The 20,663-nt window shown below is 44.0% G+C and overlaps 1 protein-coding gene across 10 annotated transcripts; it reads left to right on the top strand.

Moving 5' to 3' along the window:
• The first annotated feature begins 1,610 nt into the window (after positions 1 to 1,610).
• Positions 1,611 to 20,497, top strand: CERS5 (ceramide synthase 5). 10 transcript variants are annotated; one of them, XR_012621023.1, is made up of 11 exons: positions 1,611 to 1,871; positions 7,567 to 7,672; positions 9,790 to 9,920; positions 10,897 to 10,954; positions 11,554 to 11,604; positions 12,269 to 12,361; positions 13,705 to 13,833; positions 14,119 to 14,225; positions 16,105 to 16,261; positions 17,371 to 17,465; positions 19,195 to 19,327. XR_012621023.1 is itself a non-coding variant. In XM_074807746.1 (11 exons), exons 3-11 carry the CDS (start codon positions 9,839 to 9,841, stop codon positions 19,345 to 19,347), a joined length of 858 nt encoding a protein of 285 aa, XP_074663847.1. In that variant the 5' UTR covers positions 1,816 to 1,871; positions 7,567 to 7,672; positions 9,790 to 9,838; the 3' UTR covers positions 19,348 to 20,497. The 10 variants fall into 10 exon arrangements, 7 of the variants coding, with proteins under 7 accessions (XP_074663842.1, XP_074663844.1, XP_074663846.1 ...); XM_074807746.1 differs by lacking the exon at positions 17,371 to 17,465 and adding an exon at positions 10,531 to 10,558 and having other exon boundaries at positions 1,816 to 1,871; positions 19,195 to 20,497; XR_012621021.1 differs by having other exon boundaries at positions 16,105 to 17,465.
• The last annotated feature ends 166 nt before the right edge of the window (positions 20,498 to 20,663 follow it).

Genomic DNA, 20,663 nt, shown 5'->3' on the forward strand with positions numbered 1-20,663 from the left:
TTGCTTGGGATGGACAGGGGCTAAGACCTAGAAGAAATGCAGTAAGTGTCCTGCAGCAGCATGAGAAAATGCACATATGTATATAGGGGAAGGAGGGAGAGAGAGGGGAAAAGAAGCCCGCTATCTAGCGGGAAGGTATTAGCAGTTGCACATCATGAGGCGTACAACCTACTGCTAATGTTTCTTTCTTTTTAAGGGAGAAGACTTGATTTGTACAGATAGAGGTATTGCAAACCTTTATCTCTTTGTAACCTTTATCTCTTCCTAATAAAATCCATTTGGTATCAGATTTCCTCAAATTACTAAGCAATTGGAGATCTTTCTGACTAGAAATTGGGCTAAGAGTATTTGAAAAGGAAGGGAAGAATATCTGTTGTGGACTTGGATTTATTGAATATGCCTACTACTTGTTTCTTAGGAAACGCAATTGAATTTTACAATGCATCCCCAGTTACAGGATACTAAAGTAATCCTGGCTGAGGTTTTAATGTTATACATCATTAGTTCTAGTTAAATCTGAGGCATCTGTGAGTTTGAGATACAAGGACCCTTTCTGTTCACTCAAGACTTGCTGAACATCTTCAAGGAGGAATTAGCACAAGTGGTACTTTTAAATAAAGTTGTCGATTTAAAAAAAGTGAACAGATCATGAACTAGCCTGTCCTTGAATCTATTAGTTATCACAGTGTTTGAGTGCTTAATGGGCCGTTTAATTTGCTCTCAACTGGACAGATGCCAAAAGAGCTATTACATGAAATACGGATCATTTGCTACAATGTACAAGGAAGTTGATGCTGACCACCTTTATGGAGAGTTTGAGAAGCTAATTGAAAGGGTTACACAAAGGCTAGGCTTTGTTATTTGGTAACCCTTATCCCAAGACTCTCAAGCTAAAGCACACATTTTTTTCTGAATGTTTTAAAAGCTATCAGGAATATCTTAAACTTTGCCAACCAGTGTACCTCTCTGTTTTGTGCTTAAATGTTAAACCACATCACTGTTAATATTAGTAAAACTAATCCTTGGTCTCTTACCATAAACTCTTCACATAGGAAGTTGCACTGTCCTGCTTGCAGCTCTGGGGCCCTTCCCTGCAGAGGTGGGTGAAGCGGGCTGGGAGCCCGTCTGAGGGATCCTGCCCCGCGGGGCTCAACGGGAGGCGGTTTATCTACCGGGGCTCAGTAGCAGCCGCCTCCACAGGGTTCGGGCTGGGCTCGGCGCCTGCCTCAGCCGGGGCCTTCCCGGGGCAAGAGACCGGCTTCCCCTCAGGAGCGCGTGCTTTAGGCCCCATTAAAGACTCTCTTGAGGACTTTTTTTTTAAAATCAGAACAACTCGTCTCTGTTGGCGGAAAAACCCCCGAGGGCTCGGGAGCGCGTGACGGGCCGCATCCCCTCAGCGAGCGCTGAGGCGGTGGCGGCGGGAGCGCGCGCGCGCCGCTCCCTCAGGAGCCCGCCCGGCGCCGTGCCCAGAGGCGCGCGGGCCGCCGCACTGCGCCTGCTCCGAGGTAACGGTCCGCGGCGGGGGCGGGGCCCGGTGAAGCCCCGCCCCACGCGCATGCGCCTCGGCTGCGAGGGGCGGGGCGGGGCTGGCAGCCGGCGCCGCCCCGCTGTCGGCTGCGGTGGCCGCCTCAGCTGCGGCCGCCGGGAGGGGAGGCAGGTCGGCGGCGGAAGATGGCGGCGGCCGCGGCGGCGGCGCTGCGGGCCTGGTTTTGGAATGAGCGGTTCTGGCTGCCGCACAACGTGACGTGGGCGGACCTGGCCGGGGAGCCGGGCCCGCCGGGCAGCGGGTTGCAGTACCCGCGGGCGGGCCACGTCCTCTCCGCCTTCCCGCTGGCGCTCGGCATCTTCGCCGTGCGGCTGCTCTTCGAGAGGTGAGCGCGGGGCCGCCCCCGGGGCGGCGGGGCCCTCAGGCGGCTGGGACGCCACCCGCTCCCGCCTCGGCGGCGAACGCGCGGCGAGGCCGCCGGTGTCTCTTAGCAACGGGCGCCCCGGGGGGAGCGGCGGGCGGCCCCGGGGCCGGGCCGGAGGCGAGGCGGGGCGGGCCGGGCCCCGCGGGGCGGCTCGGTCGGGCTCCCCGCTCGCCCCTCAGGCAGCGCCGAGGCCTTCCGCGGAGGCCGTGGCGGGCTCTCCCCCCGCGGCGCCTCCCGAGGCTCTTTTTGCGTGGAAAGGGAATATTGTGTAACGCTGGAAAACCCGTCCCGGGAACCTCTCCGTGTCTGTCGCGACATACACCAGCCTGTAGGGCACCTCTCTCCCGTGGCGCTGGATCCCGAGAGGCTCCTCAGTGCTAGCAGTACCTTGTGCTGAGGTAACGCAAGAAAAAAGTCTGGGGAGTTCACTTTTACTTCTCCCGCCCAGGAGACCCTCGGCTGCGCGAGTGAAAGCGAACTGGCTGCTCTGCAGCTGGTCTGCTTGTGTTGCTGGTCTCTGCCGTTATTGTACTCTCCTTGCGAGTTCCTGGATGAGGAAATAGGACTTGTTCTCATGGCCTAGTATATTATTAATCAATTTGTGGATCCCCTGCATCTCGGGCATGACGGAAGTGCATGCAGATCATCGTATCTGCCCATAAACAGGTGTAATACAGGAGCTCTCATTTACCCGAGTATCCACAAAGACACGATATTAACTCTTCCCTGGGGCAGAGGTTTATCCTTTCCACGATGTGTATCTCTTACAGCCACACGCAGGGCAGACTGCGTGGGTGACATAGATACTAATTAGTAAAGCAGCTTATTTAGGAAAACTGTTAGGTGCAGACCGAGACACCTTGTATTCCTGTTCAGTTAGTTCATTAAAGATTGTTTTAATCTTAAATTTCTACATTGAAAGGGCAGAAGTATTTCTAAGCATGAAAGGGGCTGTAGGGCTGAAGTGAGGAGGAATCGAGTTGGTTTCGTTTTGTGGGTTTTCTGCAAGAAGTGTGAATTTTCTTGAGCTTTCAGAAATTAAAGAAGAGGGGGCTGGGGTGAAGTAAAAAGGCGAACTGTGGAGAAAAATGAATCGGGTCAGCAGAGTAGGAGAGAAATTTGAGAGGCTCTTTTTTGTCCATCTTATCTTTATGCCTTCCAAAAAAATTAAAAAGGCTTCAGAAAACTACTGGCAGTTCAAACCAGTGCAGAGGACCCAGGAACACACGTGGCAGTGCCAAAATCTCCTCTCAGCTTGGCCTGCTACTGCTAGTCTTGGCCAAATGGTCACACTTGCCAGCAGACAAGGAAAGGAAGTTGTGAGACAGAAGGATACCCCTGGAAATTATACTGTAGGAAGGTCTCCTCACTTTCCAAGCCCTGTTTAGTCCAGGTGTCTTAGTTTGGGGAAGAAGTGCAAAGGATTCTCATTTCTCTGGAGTGTGAGATGTTGGGACAGATACAGTGTGTCCTACCTGAGGGGGTGGTTCCTTTTTTTCAGCTGTCTTCGCTATACGGTGTCTCGATAGTGGTATCCTGAAGTGAAAGCAGATTGTGAGAGCAACTTGAGGGCAGTTTCTAGTATGTTTATTTTAATAGACCATATTTTTTAAGAAAAGCTTTTCTCTTTCATCCTGCCGCTTTGAACATGTCATAAAAGTTCAGATTTATCTTAATTAAATCCTCTTGTGCATATACCCTGATACAGACTTCGGGGATGATTGTGTCAAATGTCTTTCTTGACACACATTTGGCAATCGGACTTGATGACTCAGAACTTGAATTATATACTTGTGCAGCTCTTTTGTTTGAGCTTCTCTTCATTTCTTTATTTTCTCTCTCCTGCTGTAGATCTTCAGAGTGAGGAAGTGCTTTTGTGACACGGACGCTTGTAATGCTGACACATGTTTCTGTTAGTGAATGCTCCTATAAATTAACCTTTGCATCATGGTGTTGGTAACATATTCATTAGGCTGATCGTTTGTGGGAAGTAGATGACTATAGAGAGAGGAGGCAAGACTTGTAGAGGAAGGTGAAGTTCTGACTCAGTGGTAGGGGGGCGGATTTTTGTGCAGGCAAGATAAAGGACTTCTGCCCACAAATTTGGGGTTTTAATTTTTTTCTTGGTTATAGTTGCTGTTATTTGTCGTTCCACATCTTGTCCCACTGCAGGCACAAAAAAAATTTCCAGGTATCTGTGAGAAGCTGGAGCCTGTTATTCATATGATGTGTTTATAATTACACTGGAATGCCCTTCAGTAACAGATAGTCTTGTTACTCTGCAGGTCTGAGGAAGCTTGTGCTCAAGCTGCAGGGGAGAAAAAAGTGATTTTAGATGTCACTTCATCAGGTCTGTCTGTAAAACTAGGGACAGTTGTGGAATGAGGTGGTTTTGTCTTAACACAGTGAAACTGAGAGATTATGGAAATACAAACTCTTACTTTGAGCGCATGCTTTATAAATTTTACTATTTCTCAGATTGTTCTTCCTTTTCAGAGCTGTGGTAGGGAGTCATCAGACAAACCTGAATGTTCCACAAAGAAAGATTCTGTCTTTGGGTTTGTGAAGTACAACATGCCCGAGAAGTATTTGTTATAACATGAGTGTTATACTTGAAAGTTGGTGCTGGTTTCAAAATCAGTCTATCTTAACAACTAGCATGAAAAAGGTAGCTTGGTTGGTGTGACTTAAGCCAGTGAGCAGATACCTGTTCAGAAAAGTGTAATATAAGTATTTAAGTGATGATAATTCCTTGCTGTGAAGGTGCGGCAGTAAGCTGACCTTGGGAATAGTTGCTGTAGTTAAGATTTCTGTGGAATCATAAAATAATTTAGATTAAAAGGGACCTTTGGAGATTACCTTGTCCAGTCTTCTCCTCCAAGCAAGGCCAATGTTTTAGTCAAGTCAGGTTTCTCATGATCTTGTGCTGTTCAGTTTTGAATATCGCTAAAAATGAAAATCCTGTTATGTGGGCAGCCTCTCTTTTTGGTGCTTAACTGCTATATGCTATGCAGATTTTTTGTGGGATACAGTGCAAAACTTGCACATCTGAAAACCTATTCTGGGGCCAAAACTATAAAATGCCAGAGAGGTTTTAAGTGTGAGTTTTCCTAAATGGACACCTAAAGGAAATAGCATGTCATCTTGATATTTTTCTGACTGACAACAGGATTGATTGTTCACTTCCTACTCCACCTGCAAGGTGGCAACTGGTCAGAGCGATTGGACTGTGGCTGTTCCACGGGCTCCTGAGCGTGAGCCAGCCATGCCCAGCCCAGGTGAAAACACCTCGTGTGGCTGGTCAGGAAGCCCTGCAGAAGGACATTTGCCAGTTTTTTTTCCCGAAGCCATTATTTGCGGAGTTAGAGAAGCTATGTTGTGGCGTTGGGTTAGACTTCCCTAAAAGTAATGAAATCCTTTGCTGCCATCCTTTTTCCTTCCTGTTTCTGTGACCGGGACTACCTCCCTTGCCTCCATTGTTGTGACTTGTCTGTTTGCTGCTGTGCACCCAGAAACGTTTGTGGGTTTTTTTGGTTTGCTCTTTGGTCACCCGCATGCTTGACTGGGTAACTGGAGTCCTGTGCTGTATCTATAGCCCGTGGCTTACTCTTGATTTTTCTTTTTCTTTCTTTCCCCCCACCCCCCCCCCACCCCCCCCCCCCCGATTTCTGGAAACATCTGTACTTTTTCCCGAAGCCTGCTACTCCGGAATAGTTTTATGCAAAGTTTTGAGTTTGTTTGTTTTGTTGTTGGGTTTTGTTTTTTTCTAATCTTTAGGTCCCAACATGAATTATTTTTGCACCTTTTTTTTCCTGAGGAGTGCTATTTCTTCTTGATGCTTCAGGTTTTGAATTCTAGGATGATGTCAAAACTTTGTATGGATCACTATGAGCTTTCTTAACCATTCCTTCTCTTCTTTACTTGTTCTTAAAACAAAAGAAGACTCTCCTGAATAATAAATCAATTGAATGTGCGGATTTTTAGATTTTTTTTTTCTCAGGTTTCCTCTCTTAAGTGAGGAAACTGACCCAAACTGAGTATCTTCAGGCCAGGATTTTTTTTTTTTTTAAATAGAGTTATAAGCGCTATATCCCAGAAAATGAAATAAAAATATTTGGCATCCTGTAATTGCACATGTGTATTTCTTTGCTGTTGATGTGGTATATCCTGTAGGAAAGAAGAGTATAAAGATTTGCACTTTTAGAGGGGGTCTAGCCAAATGTTTCATAACATCAGAACATAATTTCTGGCTGGTGGTCTAGATTATAGAGGAAGCAGTGAGCCATTTGAGCAAAGCTGAAAGGAAATCACCCTTTCCTTTTTTTTTTTTTTTTTAAAGGCTATGATTGTTGAAGTTATCAGGACTTATGAAGAAATGAGGCAGGGCAGTGAAACCTGGGGCCTCAGTGTCTATTACTTGTTTAGTATTTTCTGAGAGCAGGGGAGTTCCTTTAGGATTAGTCATGAGCTGATCTGTAATTTCTCAAGGGGAAAACCCCACAACCTGTGTCTGTTCTTAAATGCAGTCGTAGCTATTTGTTACTGAAGCACTAACAACGTACTCTCAAGAATGATTGCTGTTGGAACGCTTATAATTGTGATTCTCCTGAGTTTTATCCTTTTAAACACAAGGAGAAATGGTACCAAATGTAGTGGTTGGAAAAAGCAGCATTTTCTGCTAAATGGGATACATATGTGTAGTTTGTTGTCTTCAATTCAGTTGTCTCTGAAACAATCTCCGTTTCAAAGCAAAATAGATTTAATGATGCAAATATTGGGTCCTTTTCAAAATTGGTTTTGAGAAACAGGTTCTTTGCTCTCTTTCTGTCTCAAAAAACAATAATAAAAATTGCTCCTTGAAACACCTCCCTCTCTTGCCCACCAACAGGAGAGGAAACAATTCACATGTTCAGTTAGCACGCGCATTTTCCTTAGAATCCTGTGCCCTTTTTGACACAAAGGTACAGCAAAACCTGATAATTTTTGAATGCGTTTTTGAGAGTGTTTGTGGTATAAAATTCACTAGGTGTTAGATTGGCTTTTGGAATACATGGTGCATGCGGGGCTGAGTGAAATACTGAGATCTTGGGTCTTTCAGACTGAGTGACTTCTTACGTCTTCCTCACTCTCCCAAAGGAAGCAAGCTACTTTATTTTTCCCAAAGGCAAAAAAAAAAAAACCCACCCAAACCAAAAAACTGCGTGTCTTTTAGGAACTGTGTCAATTGAACTTCCCTTTTTTCTGAGCTATGTGACACCAAGGCACGTTCTGGAAATAAGGTGTTTTGTTTATAGGGCTACAAGGGCTCTAGCATTTATGCTCGCAGAGGACTCCTATCAGCGATCTATTTTATTTCTGAGTAATGAGAATCACCCTGCGGGAGCATGTTCTGATCTTTACAAGCCAAGGATGTTAAAATTTAAGTTTTCGTTTTAGATGTGTGTACTGTAAGTGCTGTCTGCAATTACCATTTGGACTTAATAAAAGATATTATTACTTCACCTGTGAAGTTTCTTTAAGCAAAGTGAGTGGAGATCCTCAGAAGCTTTTTGGTTAGGTTTTGAAGTTGGTGACAAGTCAGGGTCCTTGTGATTTAGTCAGAGGAGGGAAATAGGTATCTTCTTTTAATCTAGCTCTTTCTTCGGAACTCTTCCAGGTTTATTGCCAAGCCATGTGCCATAAACCTTGGCATTCAAGACAGTGGACCTCACAGAGCCCAGCCCAATGCAATTTTAGAGAAAGTGTTTACATCCATCACTAAGGTGAGTCGTGCTTCAAATTCTGCTAGAAACGGAGGCCTGTAAGTAAAAGTGTGGAGGGGCTTTTTGCTTCCACTTTTCTCGTTTGAGAGAAATGCATTTCACACTGTGCATGCACAATGAGTGTGCTCTTTCTTATTTTACTTTGCCTCTGGCATGTCCTTCTTGTAGCAAAGTAAATTCTCTTTATGGCTGAGCTATGCTTTTGTGCACAGAATCATCTCTTTGAATAAAAAAATGTTCTCTTTTTAGAAAGGTACGATGCCTCTTCCTTTAGTTCCCGCCTTTGTCCAAATTCTAACTCCTGTAACCAAGTGGTAATTCTTGGTTTAACAAGAAATTTCACAGTATTTTTCACCTTCTATTGGAAAAGTGCTACTCTTTTCCTTGAGCTCTGTTCCTTTGCTGGTTTTATTGGCCAGTTGTGTGAATGCCTTCCTCTTATTTTTGCCATCTACTGTGGAATTGGATAACAGCTGTCCCAGTGGAAGTCAGTTAAGGAAAACGTTCACTCAATGGAAGTGTGCCCTGATAAAGGGTAGGACGTTTAGTGTTGACAGTAGGCGGTTTTTTTGATTGTTTCATGGACTTTCTTTCACTTAAACTGACAGTGCTTCTTCGCTTCAGAATTACAGAATTCCACACTGTCTGTACTCTGTTGAATGCTGCCAGTGAAATCCATGCACACAGCGTGATAGATTTTCATTAAAGATAATGAAATGGAAGGTTTTATGTTCTGATTTGGTGATGCTGAACTTCATTCTGAGTGGAGCAGATAAAGTGCTCAGTGAATGGAAGGGAAATTCCATAAAAACCCTACTAAAACTTGCCTCATGGGAACTTTAAAGTTTTGAGGTATTTGGAATGACGTGTGAGCTGAAAAGTCCCTGTGATTTGATGCCGTTTGTGGGGAGGACTTTTATGTAGGGGATGTCCTTGAAATTAATGTTTAGGAAACTCATGGGGACACATGCTGTGCAAAATTTATCTAGCTTAGGAAAACAGAGCTGCGTTTAACTGTACCAGCGTGCTTGTCTCTGCTGTTGGATTTAGAGAATCAGGATGTAGAGTGGCACTGATGCAAGGGAAAGATTTCATTGCTGTTCTGAAACCAGAGCTCTGTAAATTCTCCTTTGAGGCAGGTTCGCTTCCAATGCAGAAGTGTCAGGTAGCCCCAACCATTAAAGCCTGGTAAAGTGCAGAGATCTGGTTGTGATGGAATTACAGGGAAGTCATGGTCTCAATACTGAAAATCAAATGACAGATTATTTTGCTTTTCAGTTGAACAGTCTGGTGACTCTTTATTAAATCAGCATTCTGCATAGTTTTTTGGGTTTGTATGTAACTCAAGTAGTAAAATGTGTTTATCATCTTTCAGTTGTAAGAGCTCCCTGGCAGAGCTTGTTAAAAGGACACTGAAACTAACGTGGCTTATCTCACCACTGGGCCATTTTAGAGGTAGTTATCAGGTTTTGTTCACTTTGTCTCTTATAAATCCATTTATGTCATTATTCAAACAAATAAACTGCCAGTAGAGTTTCCAGTCACAGAACAGTGATATATTCTTTATCATACAGTTATTTCAGTTTTCATATTTTATTTATAAACTTTGATAACGGAAGTAACGCCATCTTTACTGTGCCCTTTTGGAATGTACAAATATCTAGTGTGTTAAACCAACTCTTACTTTAAAGTTTCCCTAAACTTGCAGTGAGTAGCAACCCTTAAATGTATTCAGCTTTGATCTTCCTGAGTTCTGGACTGTTTGAATTGATGTGCAAGTTCTAACAGGTAGGACAGGACATTTTAAAAGCTCCTCCTTCCAAATTAAGAAACAGAATAATTGCATTCTTTGTCATAATGTGCTGTCAAATGATGAAATAGATGAGGAAATGTTAAACCAGAAGCATTCTGAATAATTAAGTAATTAATTGGCTTATGAAGGTTAAATTGAATGAACATTTGTGGCAATGGGTTCCTGCTTCTAGTCTATACCTAGTGCCTTCTTGGCGTGTGTTTTTTGTTATCTGTGCGTCGTTTCTATTATAGTACAGAGGGGGTCTCAGACTGAAAGTAGGTTGAGAAGTCGGAGAAATGACACTTGTTTCATTTTCCTTCAGTCTCCAGATGGAAAAAGGTTAGAAGGCTTGTCAAAGCAGCTAGACTGGGATGTTCGAAAGATCCAGCGCTGGTTTCGTCATCGGAGGAACCAGGACAAACCCACCACCCTCACTAAATTTTGTGAGAGCATGTATGTTTGTGCAGAGGCCAAGATGTGGCTTCATCTTAAAGCTCCAGCTGTATGTTCTCTTTTCTAACTGAAACTGTGGTCAGCTCCTGATTTAAGCTAGTGTCTTGGGGTTGGCTGGTGGAAGAAAAATTCTTATATAGGCAAATGAAAGAAGTTAGGAGGGCTGTCAGTATTCTAAAATATTTTGTATATGTGCATGAGAGACCAGAGCACGTGTACAGGAGTTATTCCTGTCAATGATGAGCAGCATTAAATAGTGAACCAGGTCCTTCATGCAAACGTAGCACCTTGGTGTGCATGTGTGTGCGTGTGTGCATATGTGCACAAGATGAGTTTGCTGTCTGCAGTTGTGTTGTAGACCAGCGTTTGTTCCCAGACAGAACGACCTTATGGCTTACACAATCATGTATATATGCTTTTATACAGACACTTCTTGGATTCCTGTTCTTTTCATTTCGGTTCATTCCTTTGTTCTTTGTTTCTTTCTGAATGCTTGCAGTTACCTCTGTTAGTGTAGTAGCATCTGAATATTTTTTCCTGACTTGTTATTTCTTCTGTGCTGGTTTCTTTCCTTTCCAGTAACTTTCTTCATATTAATTCTTCCCCCCAGTATGGTTTTGTCTACTTAAAGCCACAAGGTAAGAGGGACAAATATATATATTAGGATACCTTCTGGATAACAATGACTTATCTTGTTGTTATCTTGTTATTGTATATCAAAGCATATGAATGATGCATGTTCACTCTGAACTTTATTTCAAACTTGGCTGTTGATGCAAACTCGTGTGTGGTGTGAAAACTCTTAAATAGGTTTATCCTTACATGAAATGTTTACAAATGAAGGATTACCATTTGGTGGGCGAAAGCTTTTCAGGTGTCACAATTGGGGTTTTTCACAATTGTTCCAGTTTTTGTTACAAATGTTAACCAGAAGCTATTTCTATTTCATAAGTTTAATTTTTGCTTCTTTTTTCAGGTGGAGATTTACATTTTATTTAAGTATATTTTTTTATGGAATCAGGTTTCTCTGGACGGTGAGTTGATCTGTCATCCCCCCCTTGTTGTTCTGTGTGACATGCAGCTGGGTTATGCCTGTCCTGCTGAAGTTCAGGGGGTTTGACTACCTGTGGCACATCTTCAGTGCTTCACCTACCTTCAAACAAGGAGGGTTTAGTGGTGATAGTCATCTTTGTTCCCTTATTTGGGATCCTGGGGTTTCTGTTTAAGGACCTTCTTTACACTGTAGGAAAGCTTCCATACAGATCTGTCATTATGGAAATATTAGAAATGTATTTGTCCTGTTACCCCAGAATGGGACAGAACTGGGCTTTTTTTTGCTGTGGATAGCTGCTTATATTATTTTTCCTGTCCCTCTTGAAGGGATACAGATTCATCTCTTTGGGTCTTTGTTATTATTAGAGCTGTATGATTATTCTGTGAATTTCCATTGCAGTATAACTTGCCTTTCACTGCAGAAAGAATATTTTAAATCACTAGGATGCTTTACAATAAATTTAGCTTGAATGGTAGAATCACAATAAAATTCCAGTGAAATGGTACTGTAGTGGTTACCTGCCTTAGGTGATAGGGAAGAAGAAACCCAGTAGAATAATAACTTACCTTTTCCCTTTAGGCACCCTGGTTTTGGGACACACGACAGTGCTGGTACAACTACCCTTTTCAGGTAGGAGAGAAACACTAGATTGCAACTTTTTGCACAATTTCAGGTTTTATTTTTTGTTAATGATAGCAAATTGAAACTCAGTGAGTGCTTCTCGTTCTGCGGGGTGGATGCTGCACAGGCAGCACCTGGTAAACTTTCTAGCGGGTGAATGGCCGTCCCTTTGGAAGGTACAAAGATGGCCTTTACTCTTCATGTCTTCAGATCCTGGTTAGGTTTGTCAACAGCAGTGTTTCCTCCAATGGAACTGACTCAGTTCGTATTTGTTTTATGTTTACTTGCTGCTGAGATTATTAAAAGTGAGAAAAAAAAAATGCTGGTAATTTACAGTGTTGTTTTCACTGTGCAAGTCTGACTGTAGAGAGGCCAACAGTCTGTTTCAGTGCCTGGTTTTCCTAATCCAAGAGGCTACAGTATGAGTTGTAAATATTGACAAGGGAATCTCACTCCCTTTGAATAAAGCTCAAACACACAAGTATGTGTGACTAAGCCTAAAGTAAGACGTCTGTTGCTTAAGCTTGTTTTTACTAAACCTTAATTCTGGATCTTTTAACTTATGCCTCAGCATTCTGGAGGAACAGAGTGGGAGGGGAAAGAAGAAGTCGATTTTAATGTAAAGTTTAAAGTACTTTGTCTTCTAACTGTGCTATCTTTGTTTGTTTTCCAGCCTCTAACATCCAGGCTTTATTATTACTATATCTTGGAGCTGGCCTTCTATTGGTCTCTCATGTTTTCTCAGTTTACAGACATTAAACGGAAGGTGAGATTAACCAGAATTGCACTAACCCCTTTGCTAAGTAGATAGGACTAACAAAAAAATGTGAGTGTGCCTGGCCAGTAAAGCTAAAGCATATCAATAACTGTATTTTCTTCCTCATTCACATCTTTGTGTAGCCTACCTCCTTCTGTAATCACTACCCAGTCCTGGGGAAAAGGGAGGAGCAAGCCTGATCTATCCTTGAGAGTCCCTTTCACCTTCCAGGGGAAAGAACAGAATCACTCAGTACCTCCCAATAAAAAGTTATCAAATCATTGCATAAAAATAGATTTAATTAGAAGGCTTGCAAGAAAACATGAAAATGAGATGCTCCAAGCAGTACCTTTGCTGAGTCATGTGAGAAAATGGCAAACGCTAAAGCAACAATAAATGTTTTTTTGAATGTGATTTTTTCGTGTGTGTGTAGCAGGATGATGACTGGTCACGATTGCCGGAATCTAATTCTGTTGTGCTACATTCTAGGATTTGGCTTGCTGTTGGAAAACAGTTCATAGTAAATCATAGTTTATTGCTTCTGTTACACAAACTGCAAAGTAGCAAATTATCCCAATTCTTGCATTGACTGTTCAAAAAGAAAAGTTGGCCTGGGATTTTTTTTCTGTGCTGAAATATTAGCAGGTGAGGCACTACAGAATATCTTGGAGCTGCAGAAAGGGAGTGATTAACAGCATCTGTGATACTGTTTATAATGTTTAATTTGTACTCTGACTTGAACAAAGCGGATTACATTCCCCACTGCAAGCACGGGAAGGTACATTGACATGGAATTGTTGTACCCAGGGGGCTAAACTGGAAAACAGCCCTGAATGTATGTGCATTGTGAACATTTTTTTAATGAAGTGGCCTAGTTCTTGCTGTTGGGTTATCTTGTGTTCTGTGCCTGCTATGCTCTGACAGGCTTTTGCACACTGACAACAGTAACAGCAGCATACTTAAACCTGTGCCAAGAACTGAAAGCACTAGCAATATGACTGTAAAACCAAAAGGAGCCAAAAATAAGGGCCGTATGTTGTCCTGTCAATCTTTTCAGTGGGTTCTGCAGGCATACTTATCTTTACCTTGCATGGGTGTGCCAGAGAGACTGTGCTGTGCCTGTGGATGTGGAGTTCTGACTTCACAGGGGCACAAGTGCTGGGAGAGACCTTCCTGGAACCTTTAGTGATGATGGTTGATGATGTGTGATGAGCTGTGCTTTATGTAAAGTGGAGTCAGAGTCTGAACTGAAGTAATCCTGTGACCCCGGTTAGTTAGTTTTGTGCCTCTGTTCCAAACCTTGATTTGTTTGACAGCCAAAGAGTCTTCATTCATTTTTTTTCTGTTTCCAGGACTTCCTGATCATGTTCGTCCATCATTTGGCTACAATTGGACTCATTACATTCTCTTATATGAATAATATGGTGCGGGTTGGAACTCTGGTGCTGTGCCTCCACGATGCATCAGATTTCCTTTTAGAGGTGAGTTTCCTTTCAAATCTTTGCATGCCTAGCGCTAGTGTGGTCTCAGGGGAGCAAGCTGACTTTCCCATTCTTGATAAACTGCATTAAATATGCCATAAAACTTGTGCTGCTGATCCTGCCTTGTCAGCTTTTCCTCATAACAGCTTTAGCGCTGAGAATAATCCCTAAATGTTCCAAACTCCTTACAAATGAGATGGCTTGAGGGTTTTTGAAGCTCTACAGCCTGGTAATTACATGAGTACACAAAGGGAATAATATTCTCATGTTTCTTGTCTCTTTTAGGCTGCAAAGCTAGCCAATTATGCCAAGTACCAACGTCTCTGTGATGCTTTCTTCATGCTCTTTGGTGTCGTATTCATTGTTACACGGCTGGGCATTTATCCTTTTTGGTAAGCACCTTGAGCTGTAAGGTCTTGTTTGTTCTTTCAATCCTTTAAGCAAAGCCTTTAGACTCCTTGCAAGCATTCCAGCCTGCCCCTCAAGGCAGCCTGAAGTTGCAGGCAACGCAAGTCCTGTTTGGAGCAGTACGTTCAACCAGGCATGTGAAGAAACCTCTCGGCAGTCAGCTGAGGGAGCGCGAACAGTGACTCGAATCCTAATGCACAGCTGCCCCCTCTCCTCTTACTGCAAAGTGATGACAGAGCTTATTAGCTGGAGCCAAGTCAGCCGCTATCTGCTCTGAAAGACTTGAAGGGTTGTTTGCTTCTCTTAAGAAGTTTTGGAAATAGTTACAAATGAGGCATGGTCTCTTGAGGTAATTTGATTTTTGAGTGGCTGGCTTAGTCATCATTGCAGTTTCTGATTCTTATGACACTCGTGTTCTATCCTTGTGTCGTGACCGTTCAGAGCCCGAAATAGGTCTTAGGTTTCTTGGGAGGTAAAACCCTGGCTAAATGGCTTAGAGCTAATCATCCTGTAATGAGATTCCCTCTCACCTCAATAGGTCAGGTTTGGGGAGGTTCTTCTGTTGATGAGCTGTTGCCTACTTCTTGTTTCTGTTGAAAGAGTGTGGTGAAAATTTTGTTACACCTGATTATTACCCAGTTTACTTTGGTTTTACTGCATATATTTATTTCCTAGGCAATGGACAGCTTGCATTCCCATTCTTTTTGGGTGCCCTGACGGTAGGCAGAAACAATACTTACGCTTTGTATCAGGGTTGCAACTAAAGCTCTTGCTTGTTTTCCAGTAAATGCAACAAAGGAGTCTGGATAAGGAGGAGCTTTAATTCTTATGTCTTCATAGGCTCCTTCCAGTGACAGATGAGATAGTTGTCATTGTTTTTATAGCTGTTGTCTGTCATGAGGTGATGCTTTTGCATCATGCTATTGCTCAGCAGTCCTGTAAATCTTTAATGTATTTTCCACTGGCTGTAATGTAATTCCTCAACTTCGTAAAGAAATCTGTCAAGCTTGCAGCGGTGTTGCAGACCCTATGCTGTTTCACTTCAGGGATATTCCCTTTCCTAATTAGTAGTATAAAACATCAACAAATCTCTGGAATGGCATTTAATTCATCCATAAACTGGCTATCGGTTAGATGGTTCTGCAGCTGCATTTTGGGGAACTTTGGGTTCTTCTTTGAAGGGCTTGTTTTTCTTTTCTTGTGAAATGTTAAAAGCTATGTGAAATTAATGACGTCTTTAAAGGTCTCTCCATACCTCTCTACTTCATAAAATCTAAAGTGTTTATTAAATTACTTAAGTACTGGCAATAACTCCCAGCGACAGCAACAGCAAAACAGTAATGAAAGAAAGCGCAAAGCTTTATCCATAAAGCAGTTTCTAGTCCTCCAGCTTGGCAGGGGAATCTATAAAAATCCGAGGGAAGAGAATAGCTCACAGGGAGGGAGGCCTACTGGGAACAAAATTCCTTCCTGATCGTTAAATATGGGTGAAGACTGCCCAAGTATGAGTGTGTTAACAGTTGTTTTGATGACCAGTGCAGCTTGACATCACTTCCTGTAAAGTTGTTATAAAGGCTTGTGCTTTTGAGAAGGAAATTGGCAGCAGATCTGTATGTGTAACCAAATTGCAGAACATTCACATCTTCTCCTGTTTGTTGCTCAGTTCAAATGTTTCTAATAAGCTTTAGTCTGTCTCCTGACTCTGGCAAGAGACTAGCTGCATCGCTGCTCTGACAGGAGCAAAGCAACAGATGCTTAAATGAGATACAAACTGTTGTGCATCTGGCCGCTCCTCTTAATTTAGAGCTGGAAGCCATGTTACCAGCACAGCCGGTCTGTAATGTGTTTCTGGATCTCTTTTAGGATTTTGAATACAACCCTATTTGAAAGCTGGGAGTTGATTGGTCCTTATCCTTCGTGGTGGCTCTTCAATGGGCTTTTGATAACCTTGCAGATCTTGCATATCATCTGGTCTTATCTCATCATTCGCATTGCCTACAAGGCCCTCGTGCGGGGAAAGGTAAGATTGCTGGTGACTCTTTGGGGTCCTCTTTCCTACGAGCCCTACTAAGCAATTGTGAGAAACTGGGCCCTTCAGTGAGGGCTGGTACCAGTTCTCGAGGGACTTGCATCAGGAGTGCTTTGTAGAACGGTAATTTTTCTACCTCGGTTGCTCTGCAGCCTTGAGCTGCCAGGTGTATACGGAGGCAGGGATGCTCTCCTCTCCGCTCTGGTCATGCAGGGAAATAACACGATTTTCCAGTATGTTCAGGTGTTGTAATACTAGCGATGATGACAGATGTGTTATGTACTTTGCTTGGAGTTTAAGGTGGTAGTAGGCTCTTTTTTGAACAATGACATAGGATGTTTTCCAACTTCAGCTGGTTCTTGGGGTGTGATGAGGGTTATGCATCTTCCACTTGTTGGTACTGACACAGGCTTTTCTGGCTGTGGGTGCAGGCCAGGCATTGAGCTGCAGCGTGCAGAGGAGAGAGCGTTAGCAGAAATGCAGCCGAGTTTGGTGGTTGTCAGGGGGCTAACGGGGTGCAGTCTCGCTTCAGTGCTGAGTATTCTAATTCTGATTTGTGTTGGGAGTCTCAGGGAGAGGGAGGGTGAAACTACAGCAGCTGGTTAGCAACAGATACTGCCCTAAGAGTGAACAGTGCTGACTTTCAGCTGCAACCTCCGTTGCCAAGCAAAAAGGTGTAGTTCAACTGAAGTAGCATGAGACAGCGCAAGCCAGTCTAGGAACTAATTGACACCCAGCCTACGCATCAAGAGAAGCCACTTCCTTTGCAGCTACCGGAGAGCAACAGCTGATTTCATAGCACAAACGCATTTTTTAATCAGGTATTTGGTATTCTGATGTGATTTTTCTCTCATGGCTCTACTTTATTTTGTGTTTGACTTCTTAGCTGCCCTGCCACATGGAATGTAACCTTGAAAAATATTTATATCGTAGCTGTCTGGCAGTGATTGTTGGGGGAAGGCGTGTTTCAGAGGATGCGCATGATCTTTTCATCTGTTCCCCACAGCTGCTACTGCAAATGTCTTATTTTCTGTCTGTGCAGCGGTTTCTGTATCCTGAGGTCTACATCTTTTTCCTTTCCTTGGTTCTCTCCTGTCCAGGTGACCTAGCCAGAGAAAGGACTCTAAGCTCTGTCTTCATTCTTTTCTCCTTTTCTCTGTGCCAGATTGGAGCTGCACAGTTTCACCCTTTGCATGTAAGTGTGATCTGTGCTTGTTCGCTGAAACACATCTGTGTCTGTTTCCAGAAGAAAACAAAAGCAAAGCTCTATGGTCTTGGGGCTTTAGGTGGCCGGTGCCTTCTCTTAACATGTTTCTCTCCCTGGTTGATAGTGCTGGTTCTGACTATGCTAAAATGCAGGTTTTTCCAAAGGTCAAAACAGCGTCCTGGGGTTTGTTCTTATCTGCTGTCAGCTGGCTGCATGACCTTCACCTTTCTGCTTTTATACGCCCACAGAAACTCTGATATCTGCCTTCAGTGCTCATTAACACTGTGCTGAGTGGGTGAGGACAGGAGAAATGCAGTGCTCTTTGTGAAAAAGACTAGAACAGTCACTCGTCCCCCAAATAAAGGGAAAAATTTCAAGGGATTTCTGCTTCCTTCCAGTGACTCTTTGAACTTCCAACATAGCAGGAGAGTGGGGAAAGATACCAAAAGTTCTGGCAGCAGAGAGAAGCCAGTACATCCAACAGGCCTGTCAAAACCAATCCTGGAGATCATTAACTTTACCTGGCTTTCTGCCAGGTCTTCCCTCGAGTTCAAAAACTTCCTGCGCGGTGCTGTTCGAAAGCCCTAACCCTGACTCAGAGCGAGGCGAGTGGAATGAAATCCTGAAATCCTTGGAAAGGTGCGAGCCGCAAAGTGCTTGCACAAGAAGTAAACGAGGGCTACGAGTTGCAGCGGCAGGAGCGTGGCGAGCCTGCCCCGGGGTCCGCAAAGCACGGGCCGTTCCCGCAGTCACCGCTCGGCGCTGGGGAGGTTCTGCTCTGGCACCCGGCCACCAGCCAAGGTGCTTGTTTGCAGTTAGGGCCGGGCTGGGGATCTCTTCCCTCTGCCTCCCGGTGCGCGGGCTCTGCGGTGCTGGGACACTGCCCTCCTCCGGCACCCGGAGCAGCCGCCGCAACGCGCGCCCGGCTCTGATGCGCGAGGCCCAAAACCCCACATACAAATCGAACTCTGCTGGATTTGCAGTCAGTCTTTTAACTAAAGGCCTAACTCCATAAAGCAGATCTAGCTCTCCGGGCTGAGATGCTCCTTCTGTCCCTGAATGGGTGTTTGCTGGATTTAGATAGTTGTCTTTTTTCTATAGCCCGCTGTCCAAACAGGCTTCTGCTCGTAAATGACTCTCATGTATGAATCACAGGCTGTGAAAATGGGGGGCACTTTGTGCAGACAGTAACATGATAAATATAGCTGGTTAATTTTTAAAATATCAAAGCCGCTCCCTGTAGGACAAAATGTTCTCTCTAAAACCAATATATACATGTTGTTTTGGTCACCGTACCCACTGATGATTATGGTGTGAGAAGTTTTTTGATTCAAAACAAATTTGTTGTTTGGAAAAGCGGCCTTTAACCAATCTAGAATGCAGCTCTTGGAAGACAAGAACAACCACAGATCTAGCGTGTCCTCTGATCTGGTGAGAGCAAAGATAGTCTAGTGCTTTCACAGATGTACAGAGTATCTGGAAAATGGAACTCGTATTTCCAAACTGTCATTTTCAGTGTCTGTCTCTCGCGTTCTGTATGTGATGACAAGTTCCTCCTTGTGAGTTTGAAGTGATTCACGATTAAATGTAGAAGGTAAATGTAACTGACTGAAGCTGGTTAATCACAGGGACGCAACCTTCTAACTACTGTTTTTCTGTGAATTTTTCAATTTCCCTTCTGCCCTTTCCACTACCAAATTTCATTTGAAATGTTTAGGTATCAAAAGATGACCGCAGTGATGTAGAGAGCAGCTCTGAAGAGGAGGATGTGACTTCCAACAGCACAAAAGGAGTTTTCAGCACTTCAAGTAACGGCTCCAACCGCATTAATGGCCACGTGGCTAGTGGCCAGTGGACAGAAGAGGAGTAAGGCCATGGAGTGGCCTTGAGCAAACACGAACTTATCTTTAAATATCTAGATGTGTTGAGCTCCACATTCCCAGGTGATCTTTAATCAAGATGCCCCTTCCCCAGAAACCTCCAGCAAATCTGAAATGGGCACAATCCAGACCAGTCAGAGGCTTTGCACAACAGAAGGGATAAAGCTGATGGCTAGGGCAAAAACAAAACTGCAGATTTCACTTTAAGCCATTTTGTACTTAAATCTTAGTCCCGTCGATGTTTGCAGAGGTATCTTTGTGACAAACTGTTTTTTACTAGGATCAACTCAAGGCACAACAAGTTTGGACTAGGCTGGCTGCCGACTGCAGGAGGGTTACGGCGCCATTTCGGTGATGGTTTGCTCCAGTGCAGGTTCAGCATCTCTCCCTGATGCACTCCAGAAGCCACTTAAAGAGCACGGAGAACGCAGGGCCCCGTGGTTCCACGTCCAAGCTACCCTGACTGTAGCAGAGACTCTTCTTCTCAGTCCTGCTGTGAGCGCTCGGGACTGCAGCCAAGCTTTGAGTTGGACTGTGCTACAACGGAAACGTCCCAACTCGCCATCGGGGTGCTACATGAGAAGGTTATAGCTTCTGTCTCTGCTGTCACGAGGGACCAGGCCAGCGTTTGCTGCCTACTTTGGTGCTGCAAGCCCCTCTGAAGTCTTGACTACAGCCTTCTGAAATGGGGGAGGGGGATGGTTTATTGCCCCTAAGACAACTATCACAATACATGCCTTTTAAAATTTTTTTTTTTTTTTTTCCTGTTGCAAGTTGTGGTTTTGAAGATGTTTCTAGACCTACTGGCTACGGTTGGCTAAGCTAGGACTTGAGCTGAGGGCGGACCAGTACTGGTGGGCTGTGTTTAACTTTCCACAAAATGAGATGTTTCAGTCCTGCTTGTCTGTACTCCGAGACAGAAGTGAATGTTGCTGCTCTGATTCTGCAACTGTGTGGAGGAATCACTGGGCTGGAAAGGCAGCCACACCATAGGCTTTGCTTTTTTTTTTTACTCAATGGTACTTGGGGGTGATTGACACACAGGTCTTCTATTGTGAGCAAAATTTTGGAAACTTCTTGAGTTGTTACCATTTTATACCATTGTTTACTCTTATCTCCGATTAAAAGATGCTTCAGAAACTTGCCTGACATGTTTCATCTTGAGAAAATAACCTCAAGGACAGGGTCTGCCCCTTCTTTGTGATTCTGAGCAGCATGTGCCCGCTGCTGGGCCAACTGCTGCCTCCGAGCAGCACCTTTTTAAGCCGGTTTGCGCTGTTTTGGGCAGACACCATGCGGCACCACG

Source organism: Strix aluco, chromosome 27 (assembly GCF_031877795.1).
Source record: "Strix aluco isolate bStrAlu1 chromosome 27, bStrAlu1.hap1, whole genome shotgun sequence".
Taxonomy (NCBI): Eukaryota; Metazoa; Chordata; class Aves; order Strigiformes; family Strigidae; genus Strix; species Strix aluco.

What these genes read in the sequence shown, in the direction of transcription:
- CERS5 (XM_074807741.1), top strand. Translation starts at nt 1,672, where the DNA reads ATGGCGGCGGCCGCGGCGGCGGCGCTGCGGGCCTGGTTTTGGAATGAG. An exon ending in GAATCAGGTTTCTCTGGACG is followed by an intron (nt 10,955 to 11,553) that starts GTGAGTTGATCT and finishes TTTTCCCTTTAG; the next exon opens with GCACCCTGGTTTTGGGACAC. An exon ending in GGTACAACTACCCTTTTCAG is followed by an intron (nt 11,605 to 12,268) that starts GTAGGAGAGAAA and finishes TTTGTTTTCCAG; the next exon opens with CCTCTAACATCCAGGCTTTA.